This window comes from Plectropomus leopardus, chromosome 22 (genome assembly GCF_026936395.1).
Source record: "Plectropomus leopardus strain MGB_pleo_1.0 chromosome 22, ASM2693639v1, whole genome shotgun sequence".
Taxonomy (NCBI): domain Eukaryota; kingdom Metazoa; phylum Chordata; class Actinopteri; order Perciformes; family Serranidae; genus Plectropomus; species Plectropomus leopardus.
The window spans coordinates 13,671,643-13,684,727 of NC_142197.1; the positions used below are offsets into that span (position 1 = coordinate 13,671,643).

Below are 13,085 nucleotides of genomic sequence, written 5' to 3' on the forward strand. Positions count from 1 at the left end.
CTAGAAGACAGGCGCGCTGAACAAAGATGGACGTGATTGTGATTGTTTTTGTTGCAGCAGTTGACAGTTTATAGTAGCTCAGTCAGACAGCTCACTTTTGAAAAGTTTATTACAGCAAAGCAAAGAGTTTGGCATCTTTGTCCTCCTCACTCCCCGTGCATACCTTCACATGAGATATTGAGGAGTGATGATTCGGAGCCTGCAGGTGGATGCTACGGTGGAGGTGACCGATGTAGGGCAGCAGCTGCATTGACAAGGCAGAGGGAGAGCTGGGAAATGTTTGTAGCCTAAATATATTGCAAAATTTAGACAGTGTGTTCTGTAGACAAGTTTAAAGAAGAATCTTTTTCATGATAAATAAGTGGATTTATGGACATGTATTCGCCATCACAGATGGCGATAGCTAAAGGAATTGCAAGTCAGGCAGAATCTTAAGAAAACTATATTGTCTGTCAGATCTGAGTAATTATTGCAAGCAGAGAGCACAGATTTTGACTCTACTTGCAGCTCAATGTGCTGTTGTCTATCTAGTTAGACAATTGTTGTATGTTTCTGTGATGAAGCACCACCTTGTAATTTTGGAGCATTTTCAGGAGGAGCAAGTTTTAACACTTTTTCTCAAAGGATAAACAGGATTGTTTCATTTAAAAAAAAGAAGAAAAAAGAAGATTGGACTCAGAATGGGTCAACATGAGGATAACAGATGGCGCTCTCGTTGTGGAAGGCAGAGTGAAATAAAAAAGACAATCATTTTGAAACAATTCAACGAGAAACTACAAAGCAGGGATAAATCTGTTGCAGAGCTGTGCATTTCAAAATAAAGTGACCATTTTGCCTGCTGATTTACATCAAAACGCTTCCCTTCACACAGCGAGATTTCACCCACTGTGATAACACAAGTCATGACAGGCTTTTTTCAGAGTTGCTGAAAAGCAACTTTGGCTTTTGATTTGATAACTTGAGCATCCCCTCTGAGGTGACGAGTTTGTAAAGGACCCTTGATGTTACGGTAGAATTAGAAATGACACGCAGGCAGCTGATTGAACTTGACTGAACTCACATTCTGTTATCAGGCCACTTAAAATTTTTGCTGCAGCTGTCGGGGGGCTGAAAATTCTTAATTGGTATTTTCTCTAAAGCGACATTTCCATTCACCAACAGGTCTATTTTATTTTTCTGTGAGCACTTAATATGAGAAATTATTTACAGATGTCAAGAGATGGCATCAGCTAATCAAACACAACATACACAATCAACAGCTCAGCAAAATGACAAAGAATACCCAATATTGTACAACAGACACGGCAATGACTTCCTCAAAAGCTAGATACAGGACAGTTTATGGCTTGAGGTCACCAAGTATCCTGTTAATTAAATAATCATTATATGTTGGTCACAGAAATGGACGAACCACAACAGCTAGCGTTAGCATCAAATTTGGTAGTGTAGTTAATGTTAGCCTCTGACATTCTCTGTCTGGATAGGTTGAGTTGTTGTTGTGGAGTGGACACAGGCAATATTTAGGAGGAAACATTGGGCAACATTCACTTTTTTTTTTAATGAACACATCAACACTGATAATTCGCACCAGAAGCGGTCGACATGGTTGTCATGAGGAAACTTGCATACAGATTTTACCCTACTGCATTTTTGCATTGCATTGGCTAGAAATGGCTTTTAGAAATTTATTTATTTATTTATTTATTTACAAAAAAAAGGACCTTTCAACTACACTCTCTTTGGCAGAATGACTTTGCTTAGGTGTCAGAAATTGTAAAATTTTTGACTTTTTGATATACTTGCACAATAGTACTTCAAAATGTAACTCAGTGTAACCACCATTAGCTGTTAGCTCCAGCCACTGGCTGCAGAACTAACAATACCTTGCTCTCTCCTCCAGCTGATGTAAACACAGATTTGTTTTTCACATTGTAGCATTATCAGATATAAAATAGGGTACGTCTCTGACACGCTGATCTTGAGTTCCAGCCTGTTTTCATTCAGAACATGTAAAATAGTGCTGCTTTGTCAGTGCTATTGGTTTAAGGCACCAGTCACCTGTGCATGAAATGTCACTGAATGGCTGAGAACGTGGACAGACCTGGTCGCATTGTCATTATACTCCTGCGAATGGCTGGACAGCACCTGCCACGTCCACATGCTACGGACACGGGTGAGTTGTCAATTGACAACCCGGCCGGATGGAACCTGTCGCGTGCACATGAAACGCTACCAGTAACGACATGATACAAGAAGCGGGAGGGCCCCTAAAGGGTGGGTGGAAGAGGTGATGGATGGTTCCCACAAACAACGTCCATTCATGTATTTTTTTTGTGAACTCGCCGACATTGGCTGCCTTGTGCTGTTGTTGCCTATACGTAACCACATGCCATGTCAAGTCCACTGACAAGGCAGTAATATGTGACGTTAGGATGAGAATGTGTTGCGAGTTTAATGTGTTCTGTCGTCCCAAAGACGTTCCTTAAGATCTCTGTTCATACCAAACACGTTTTCTATTGTCCCCTGGACGACAGGACACCATTCGTCTCAAGCCCTGCTGTTTTAGCCTGCTCAAAGTTGATGTGACACAACAGAAAAACATTGGCTGCTGAATGCCATGTTATTTGCTGGCAGTCAACAAAGCGAATATCAGCTAATAAATCAGTGTGTCCCCATTAATAGGTGATAGACCAAAGTGTTGGACCAACAAACAGACCCTCACTGCCATCCCTTTAGCCATGCTGCTAACATGGCTCAATATTAGTCATTGTTAGCACAGGGATGCTTAAAAACCACAAGTCTTAAGTTACACAACCATAGTTTATTACTGATGTCATCACTTACACAGACAAAGGAAGTGTCAGCGATACCTACTGAAAGGTGACCAGCAAATCATACTCGAGTAACTACTCAAAAACAGTTTTGGGAACATTGTTGTCATCACACAGCCAGTGACCAGATGCTGTGTGTTTAATTTACACTGCTGTTGTCTATAATCTGAACTCCAGAGCTGTGATACAAAAACAAAATCTGGCAGAGGTGGCAGAAAAATGGCAGAGTGATTTTCAAAGGAAAAATAAACCATGACTGGATCCAACTTTCTGCCTGTTAACAGCTGGTAGGTTTGATCAGTTTATACCTTTTACAGCACCGGTTTAGTTCAGCGTCCTCATATTGTGAAGTAGGTTTATGTTGAGTTTAAAAGTTTATCTTCCTCTTCTGTGTTATGGCACACAGTGTGTATGATGAATGTGGCTGTGTATTTCTTTGAAAATCACCCTGAATATCTGCTGCTCAGCCACATATTTTCATCTTTATCAATACCTTTGAAACTACACGTTGTCAGAGAAGAAAGCCACAATGGACTGATAAAACAAAGTCACATTTTGTATTGAATATTTGCAATGCTTACAACACACTGGCCTGCCATTCACTCCGGTCGACTTGTGATGCAGATCCCTTGAAAAGGACATATTACTCTAGAAATTAACACACAGTTCACCGTTGTATTCCACTACAAGCAGTACAATGTCAGAGAATAAATCCTGTTGTCCGGTAAGGCTAATCATAAGGAGTCCTCCAAAAAGAAGTGCTGAATGTTCAGAGCTTGATGTCCATAGAGTTCAAGAAGAAGCATTCAGAGTTTTCCAAAAGATTAATTGCAGTCCAGATGAAAGGAAGTCTTTATTTACAGAAAGGTCCTTTTGCACTACATCTCTTTTGATGATCCGACAAAGACCAGAGCTGTTGGTTCACCTGGGACAGAAAGAAAATGTGTTAAAATGAAATCAGAGCCATCAGAGAAGTGCTAACATCAAAATTCCATCTAAGAAAGTCACCTCCACAAGCATCACTGAATATATTTGTGTGTTTGAATGGTACTTCACATCGTTTTCATCTAAATTGTACATAAATGCCTGCTTCTCTCTATCAGAGTGATGTAACACAAAGAAGCAGAGCACTTGACATAAACAGAGACTGATAACACGACTGAGCAGGGAAAGAAAAGGGCACGACCTACGGTAATAAAGCTCAACTTTGTCAACAGAAGATCCGAGGAAAAAGACATTAGACTCCTGCCCACACTGATTGACATGTTAAAGCTGTTGGCATAACAGCTACAATATCAGATGCATTATTCAACACTGAAGACTCTTTTTAGTCTTGCAGTTTATTTTTAATGTTTCCAATGTGAGAAAGCTCATTATATTCATATGAAAAATAAGGCTAAAGTTCTTAAACCCCTGCTAGAGGCCTTAAGAGGCTTTATACTGTAGATGAGTTGGATGAAACAAACTACATGCTCACAGTTTTTCTTTTGTAGAGGCTAAGCAGCCGTTTATCATGCAGTGGTGCTACAGTTAAGGCCACGGGGTAGCTAAAATCAGAGGTGTCTATCTCATTGGGAGCAGGAATGCTTTGCAAATATGACAATCTCTCTATTAAAGATCTTGTGTGTAAAGTTGATCTGACATGATGAGTGCATGATGCTAGCAGGGGAAAACATAATCTTAGCTATCCCAAAACAGGTGAAAAAGAATATCAATAAAATCATGTCTAACAAGCCTGTTTGCTTGAAATTCATGTATCTTTTTTTCATATGTAAAGTGAGTAAAAAGTAGCCTTTATAGTGCTGGCCAGCCAAAAAAAATCATGTAAATATATGTTAAAATGAAAACTTATCACAATATCACCAGTGATGGAAGAAGTATGTAGATTTTTTACTTAAGTAAAATCACTAATACCACCCTGTATTTTATTTACAAGCTAAAGTCCTGCATTTAAAATTTTACTGAAGTAATAGTAAGTAAGAATGAAGTAAAAGCATCAAATGCAGAAAATAAAAAAAAACAAACAAAACACCCAAAGAACTAAAAATTTTAAAAAAGAAAAAAAATCTTAAAAACTCACAAAAGGGGGAAAAACACCCCAAATTCTTGGAGGATTTACCAGAAATAGAAAAACATTTGAAAAACTAAAAATTATTTAAAAAATAAAAAAACCTAAACATGATTTTAAGAAGAACTAAAAAACACCCCAATAAACTTTTTTTTTTTTTTTAAAAAAGAAGAAAATAATCCCCCCAAACAATGGAGAAGAAATACTCTAAAATAGACAAAGATTTAAGTGTTTATCAAAATTGTTAATTTTCTGTCAATCGACTGATGGATTAATCAACTCGTCATAGCAGCTGTACTTGGTAGTAATTAAATTCATCCAAAACTTAATATTTTATTAACTTCCTTTTTTTTGCAAAAAAGTTTCATCTGTAAAGTAACTAAAGCATTCAGACAAATGTAGTGAAGTTAAAAGAACAGTATTTCCTCATGAAGTCTAGTGAGTTAAAAGTGTAAGGTGACACGAAAAGAAAATGCTTAAGCGTAAACCAAGTATCTCAAATTTGTATTTAAGTGCAGTACTTGAGTAAATTTTCTGAGTAGCATTCCACCACTGACTATCACACAGCAGTTTATTGACCAAACCGATAAATCGGTTCGACCTCTAGCACCACCTGTACCCAGTCTGTGTGGTGTTGTCCTTCTGACAGTGTGAAAGACAACAGTCAAGTGTAAAGGTCAAGTTGTGGAATTCTTTCAGATTCAGTATCACCGCAGTACCTCATAAAAGACTCATATTGGCCTCATGTATCAGTACATCGATCTCTCCATTAGAGTGGTGGGCAGTATTCAGGATGACTGATGCTGGTGAGTTGGGTTTGTGCTCCGCACTGAGGTTTTCTCTCCCCTAGTTCGATGCTGTCAGATACTCTGAAGACCTCCATTCTCCTTGAGATTAAATTGCCTGTCATGAGGCCCAGTGGCTGACTGGCAGCTCCTCTGCTCCTCCAAAAGTACATTCTGGAAAAGACTCTCGAGGAACATAACATAACAACCTTCATAACGATGTCCGCTATCGATTTCAACCGTCTGGCAGCTGCCACGTAGGTTTGATGGACTGAGGGAAGCCGTCGTCGAACTTGTAAGGCTCCATTATCGATGCTGAACTTTTGATAGGAAGCACACAGTGCTGACAGCCTGGTTAGATTAATTCACAAATGAGTTGTTTGACACAGAACACAGTGGACCAGCAGCGCCGCACTGCACAGTGTCATATAAATCATCCTCAATTATGCAGAAAAGCAAAACAATCCAAAAACCATCAGGCCATCACTTGACAAGAAAACCTGCATAATCATATCAAACACAGGGTAAAGAGTTTCCATAAATTTAGGTTGTGGCAGCACTTTGCCGTTCTCCGTACCGGCTGTAATAAATTCTTCCCTTTACAGAGTCATTTACATTCTCAGCTGTCACTGTGATTAATGTGGTACTAATTTGAGAATAATTCCACGCCGAAAAGACAAAGAGCAGCGCTGCTTCTTGTCAGAAGAGAAAATGTCTTCAGAGATGGATCTATACTCCGCGCCTCACTTCAGGAGGGGGGAAATCATTAACAGTATTTGAGTGACTGTCTCCAACAATGCTAAAAATACTGAGAGGAAAACTAAGTCTTCAGTGGGTGTTGCGTTCGTTTAATTGGTGGCTGACAAGTGCTAATTTAACTGGCAAAGGATTCATTTCCATTTAGTGCCTGAAGTAAGGTTGGCTGAAAGATTTAACACAGCAGGTGCATGGGCTTGTGTTTGTGTAATTCAGCCGTGTAATTGGCACACCGCAGTGTCCTTCTCAGCAATATGTTTTGTGTTGTGACTAGTGAGGCTGGGATTTTCATAGTATGGCAATTTTAAAGCTGCATTAGGCAGGATTTTTATGTGAGAATCGGCCTGTAAAATCAGCAAAAACAGAAAGCAGAGACACTGCAGATTCACCTTTACACAAATTAAGTGTCACTGTCAGGCCCACTGGGTAACGACCTCCACAAATCAAAACCTATAGTGACTATGGTAACACTTTATATTGGTACACGATACACTATTGCTTGTTTCTCAGCATGAATATTAGCTGAATATTGTCACTGTAAAGCACTTACTAATGGCTTCTTGCGTGTGGCCATACTCTACAATTAAGAGGCCATCAAAGGCCCGTTGGTAAGAGCTGAGGAGATATCGGGGGATTTATTGGTATCTTTTGCTGAGGATTGCAGATTGCAACCAGCTGAAATTTCTCTCAGAATATTTCAAGTGTTCATTGTTCAGGAGGTTTTTGCCAGGAACCAAACTGTCTGCAGAGGTCTCTTTCTCTCCAAAACAAACTGACCAGGTGATTAAAATAGGTAAAAACACTGAATAAAGAAGTTTCACATTAAAATCAGTGTTTTTTCCAATGATTTTAGGCATGTTGGAGACGGGCACTAGCCTAGCACATGCTAATGTGTGCTCACCTTTTCTTTTTCCGATAACTTAAAGTCCAGATGTTCAGGAGGTTGTACTGAGAATCTAATTTTCAGCAGAGGTCTCTTCCTTCCCAAAACAAACAAACCTGGTGATTTCAACCGGCGGCTATTATAAAGTTGTGATATGTAGTGATAGATGCACTACATATCAAAACACAGAATAAAGCAGTCCCGTGGTTAAAAAAAAAGGTTTGCCTGATGCTCTCGTTTCAGAAGGACTTCCCACTACATTGGCCCTAGAGCCAGCGTTTGCTTTGTTCATTTTGGGTTTCTGTAAGTGCCATGGCAGTCTCGTAGATGAGAACCTGCCCCCTATATAGATACAAACGGCTCATTCTTAGGTAACGAAAACACAACAATTCTTATTTTTTAGGTGATTTAACAGGAAAGAAAATATACTCATTATATCATATTCTATTTCTGTAAATATACTAAATCGTACACACTGGACCTTTCATTAAGAGTTTTCTCTCAACAACAGTCCAGTTACGCTGAATTGCGGCCTTGAAGTGTTAATAGTGTCCAGATAATTCATTCTGACTTGTTGTCTGTAAGTGTTACTGAAGTGGAGGTTTCTGTGGAGTGGAGAATGAGAAAAAAAATAAAATTCCTTTAATTTTTAGACCAAAAATAAAAAGAATGAATAGAGTAAACATTTTAACTAATAGATATCATCATGAAACTTCCTTAGCTGATTATTTATATTACGATAATTATATTTTGTGTTAGAAGTTTTCTTAATTGTAATGTTGCAAATCAGGCATTATGTTAGTTAGTTTATTGCATTAATTTCCAGAACAGAAGCTGATTAAAAATAAACACTAAAATGGGCCTTTTGGATGTTTTCTTTTCATGGGTCTGAAAGAAGAAATGTTGTGAAGGCAAACTGGTGATCAGTGCGTAAAAAAACTATGTTTCACCTCAGGTATCTCACTTGTACAGTGTTACTTTGACTGTTTTTAAGGGAACTTTGTAGGCAAAATGCCGCGGGGCTCGTCATTAACATGAAGGAGAACATAAGATAGTAGTGGCAGAAAACATAAAGTATCTTATTTTCACCTGTTTCTATGACATGAAAACCTGAATCTGCTTTAAACACCCTCCGGGCAAAGCGTATTTTCAGTCACTGAATATTCACAGTAAAGTTACACTATAGGAAACTTTGCACCTTGTGTGGCAGAGAGAGATAACACTTTTTGTGAGCTTTGCGGAGGCTTCACAGAACTGCTACTATAATTCTGATTGTTAGAGGCAATGTCAGATGAATAATGCAAATCTTCAGCATATTTGCTGGCCCTTTTTTTTTTGATCACTTGTTGGAAGAGTTCACACCAGACTTTACAAGAGATATTCAACACCTCATACTGTTAGATTTAATGCTCTTTACTTATTTAATGTCTAGCTAGTGACGAACTCTGAAGATAGAACCTTTATGGAAATCCTGCTGTCAGCATGCAAAATAAATAAATCAATAAAAATAAAATACTGCAACCTGTAATTGCAGAAAATCTTCCCTTGACTGATGACTGGATAGAGATCGTTCATCAAATATGTGTGACAGAGAAATCTCCAAGATAAATTTACAAATGTCTCGTCAAGGACTGAGTTGTGTAAAGTCATGAATAATACAAGTAATGAGGAACTTTAAAAAATAGCAAAAACAGTCTTAAAAACAGTGATTGGATTATTTTCCCACATGATTACATCCTCACTGTTTACATTCCAAAATTCCCAGTTTAAAGAGCGACTGTAAATGCACAGATTTTAACAGCTCAACATCTCTACCTGTCAGACGCTGTTCATCACTCTGAGATTTCCTCCGCGCTGACACACTGTATTCCCTGCTGAGTCGTGGGATTTGTAGTAGCCAGTCACTGCTTTGTTTACAGTGTGAATTCTCAAGGTGTCTCCAGTGTGTATGAATGCATTTATGATACAGAGCAATAGAGGTCAGTATAGCTGGAGGTACAGTGTTTATGTTGTAGCTGTTTTCCCAAACGCTCTGCAGAGCTGAACAAGAAAGCCCGACCCCCCGTTGCTTCAAGCGGCCTGCAGGAAGATTTGAAACTTAAGAAACTTGTTTCTCTCGCTGAGTTCAAAGGTGCGTGAGATAAATCCGCTGGGTAATGCTGATGCTTTGAACAGGTTGTTGTCGTCTTTGTGGATCATACACCTCCTCTTGCTCTCCTCTCTGGTGGAGTTACACTTCTGGGAAATGTGGTTAATAATACAATTTGCCTTGTCTGTTTTAATGACAATGAGGAGTGACACTTTGTAGTAAATTACATGCGTACGTTCTTTCTGTGCTATGAAGTAATAATGAGACACATTAATGATCCCTGTTGGGAATTTCTCTGTATTTTTTTATTTGGACGTGAAGCCTTCAAATAGAAAAACAGATTTATTACCTGGACTGCACTGTGAAGCATCTGACGTTACCAGAGCTGGTCTCTGTCAGCGGAAATCTTTCCAGGCATCCACGTTAAAGAAGACAGCAAGAAAAAATACGTTAATTTTCATACTTTAAAATACTTATCAATATCCAATAGTTGTCAAAATTACCAAAATCTTTTCTCTAAACTTGGTCAGACCAGTCAAAGAAAAGAAAAAATATATATATATATATATATATATATATATATATATATATATATATATATATATATATATATATATATATATATATATATATATATCCCACTTTGAGGTCCCGACAAGTCCCCGAATCAATAGCCCCAGGCTCCAGGCTCCCGGCTCCAGGCAGGTGTGGTGCGGCCAGTTTAAATAATTAAGTACATGGAGAGAGGCAGAACTGAAGTCTACGGGTCGTCATAACACAGTGAAGGATACACGCATCATGTTACAACGTTAAAAGCAGGTAATTGGAGTGAGTAATTGGCCAGTTTGGGTGCTCAAAGTGGGCTGAAAGTGCTAAGGAGACATGGCAGCTCATTGATTACAGGCCCCCGGGGACCCGAGCAGCGACTACAAACATTAGCTGTTTTTAGGTAAAGGCAGGGAGGAAGATTGTTACAGAAGCCACAGCCGGTTGACTTTGAGGAGTTGAAGGTGTGCGAGGTCAGATTCAACAGGTTTGAACATGGTATCACGAATGTCCCTTTTTTTTTTTTGGTGACACTTTATAATAACTGTTATTAATACATGCTTAGTTGATAGTTAGGCTTATTAAATAGTTATTTTACTGTTTACAAACAACTACATGATAATTAACAGTATTTACTAATTCTAAGTAATAATATAATGTATTTTGTTTTGTAATAATGTTAAATGGTTAATAAACACTGTTGTGCATCTGTCATATTGACTTGGTGGCCATTATAAAGTTGTAATATTTAAAGATGCACTACATACCATTTATTAACAATTTGAGTTATTATAATCATCAGTTGCAATTTTATAATCACCATCTTAATAATGTTACAGTTTCCAAGCCAAATATTAAACATTAACAAATATTTAATATAATACATAAAATGTTGCGAAGTGCACAACAATAAACTGTTAAAGTAACTTAAATTATAGCATTGAAAAAGTTATTAACATCTGTTTTTATTTAAATGTACCTTAGTAGTTTTGATCTTGTTCCCTGTAGCACAGCTCCAGCCCTTCAGATCAGGAAGAACTTTGCATTCCTCCCCATCAAGGCACGGATGCATCTGACACCACCACTTCTGCTCCACTATCGAGGCTGTAAGCAAATGTAGAAGTCAAACAGCAGTCAAAAATATATGTTTTTTAAATGTCATACCAGTGTTTTTAAAAAAAAGGTGACATTTTCCCCCATGTAAAAACAATATTAAAACGAAAATAAATTAAAACAATAAATTAAAAAGTTGTATTTTATATTAAACTAATATTTATATTAAACTAAAAATTTCTGATGAATTTGTACGACAATTGCTGTCACAATAACACATTTATGGACTAAATTCAGTTTACAAAACTTGTAAAGCATGCACCCATCCCCACTGAAAATTTGATTTTTTTTTAAGCTTTATTGCCCTGTTTAAAACATTTTTTTATGGTTTAGTAATTTAAAAAAGTGATAAAATGTTACATTACCTACATTTTAACAGGGTAACTAGTAATCTGTAATTTGTAATTTTAGGATATTCTGTAATTTTAGGATTTTTTAAAGTTTTTTAGGACATTTCTCAGATTCTAAGACATTGCTTAGATTTTCGGATATTAGGGATGTAGCTAGGACCTTTATTGGGGGATGTGGGGGACCCTCTACTGGCACTTTTTTTGATAAACAAGCTCTATTTAGATGTTGCTTTATACACTCTGGCACCTTATGTATACTAAAAGCACAAAAATGATTCCCAGTGTTAATCACTTCAGTAGTATTGTGAATTAGGAAATGGGGGCCAGATTTGGGCTGTAAATTGAGTGTCACCGGTGTAGGAGGTTGCCGCATGTTGTCAACTGTGTAAATCTTCCATTAGATAAACATTACTTTAAATATTATCCTCGCATTTATGATGATAATATTTGCACACATCTTATTTTTCCCCACTGTTTTGTTGCTTCCTTCGTGAAATCAAAATTAGGTATTTTTCATTTTTTCTTAACTTTAGGAGGTAATTTGTGTTTTAAGCTCACATCTATAACATTATGAGCCTGAAACGAAGCGGTTCCTGAAATACCAAATAAATCTTCATAGATGTGTCTCAACAATGCTGTCAAATTTTGACAGCTGTCTCAGGTAAATGATGTAAGCTTTGCTTTTTGACTAGCAACACTCGCTAAATCTATTTTGAGTATTCAAGCACACAAGGTGTTGGGAGCCTTGTCATATCCATGTGTTGAAGATGGGGAACTGGAAAGAGATCATCTGACGGGAAAACATCCAGCTTCACTGAGATGCCTCCATAAAAGAGAGCATTAAGCTTCTGCTACTCCATTGTACAAGACATAATTTAAATTTGGCGTATTACAGAGGTCATTATCTACGTTCCACATCCCCCTCCACCAGCATTAGTGTTTTTTCCTAATGAAGAGGACTGTTATTATAATCCACCCATAACACCGGAGCCTCACTAGAGTAAATTGCATAGAATGGATACTTTATGACGTGAGGGAATCAATTTGCACCACACAGCCATGGTTATAGCAGCAGTGCGGTGTAAAACGTGCATCAGGTCAACTGCAAGCAGATGGTGGTTGTGTAGCAGCAGCTATTAAAAAGCCACAAAGGTTTCTCATGAAATGAAATGGGAGTATTGATAACAAAACATACACATAGTGCATGGGATACGTTTCACTTAACAGTTAATGATGCTTTAAAAACAAGAGAGCAGCTCAGGCTGAAAACATCTGGGAGCAGAAATTAGATTTATGCTTTTATTTATGTCATTTTCCTTAGTGTAGCTGTTAAATATGCCTACAAATTTTTGCTTTGACCTTGAGCTCATATCCATTTATGATCAGTAAGGGCTGAGCTTCACACATCGCTATATTATCTTTTATATGTTTTACAAAAACATGTTGAATAATCAAGGCGTTTTCTTATAATCAGAAGTTAAAATGTCTTAATTGCAATCATGTGCCAGGATTGAAGATTACAGTGCTGTGGCTGAGTGTCTCTGGAGTGTGGCCAATGTATAGTTCTGACATCAGTTAGCTCAAACTATAGCAGATAACGAGTCGTAATTCTGCTGTTAAGTGCATATTTGGAAACCAAACTTGCAGCTCTGATTGACTGTCGA

At 37.7% G+C, this 13,085-nt stretch overlaps 1 protein-coding gene and 1 long non-coding RNA gene across 4 annotated transcripts in view; one reads left to right on the top strand and one right to left on the bottom strand.

Moving 5' to 3' along the window:
• Nucleotides 1–13,085, top strand: part of LOC148185880 (uncharacterized) — a 101,969-nt gene that overhangs the window by 30,264 nt on the left and 58,620 nt on the right. The gene's annotated exons all lie outside the window — the stretch shown is intronic.
• Nucleotides 2,802–13,085, bottom strand: part of LOC121961613 (chemokine-like protein TAFA-2) — a 74,592-nt gene continuing 64,308 nt past the window's right edge. For all 3 annotated transcript variants that reach the window (XM_088072845.1, XM_088072844.1, XM_088072843.1), the window contains 3 exons: nt 10,938–11,062; nt 9,762–9,818; nt 2,802–3,756 (listed from right to left, as the gene is read on the bottom strand). In XM_088072845.1, coding sequence (XP_087928971.1) covers nt 9,789–9,818; nt 10,938–11,062 — 155 coding nt within the window. In that variant the 3' untranslated portion in view covers nt 2,802–3,756; nt 9,762–9,788. The remainder of the gene's footprint in view (nt 3,757–9,761; nt 9,819–10,937; nt 11,063–13,085) is intronic.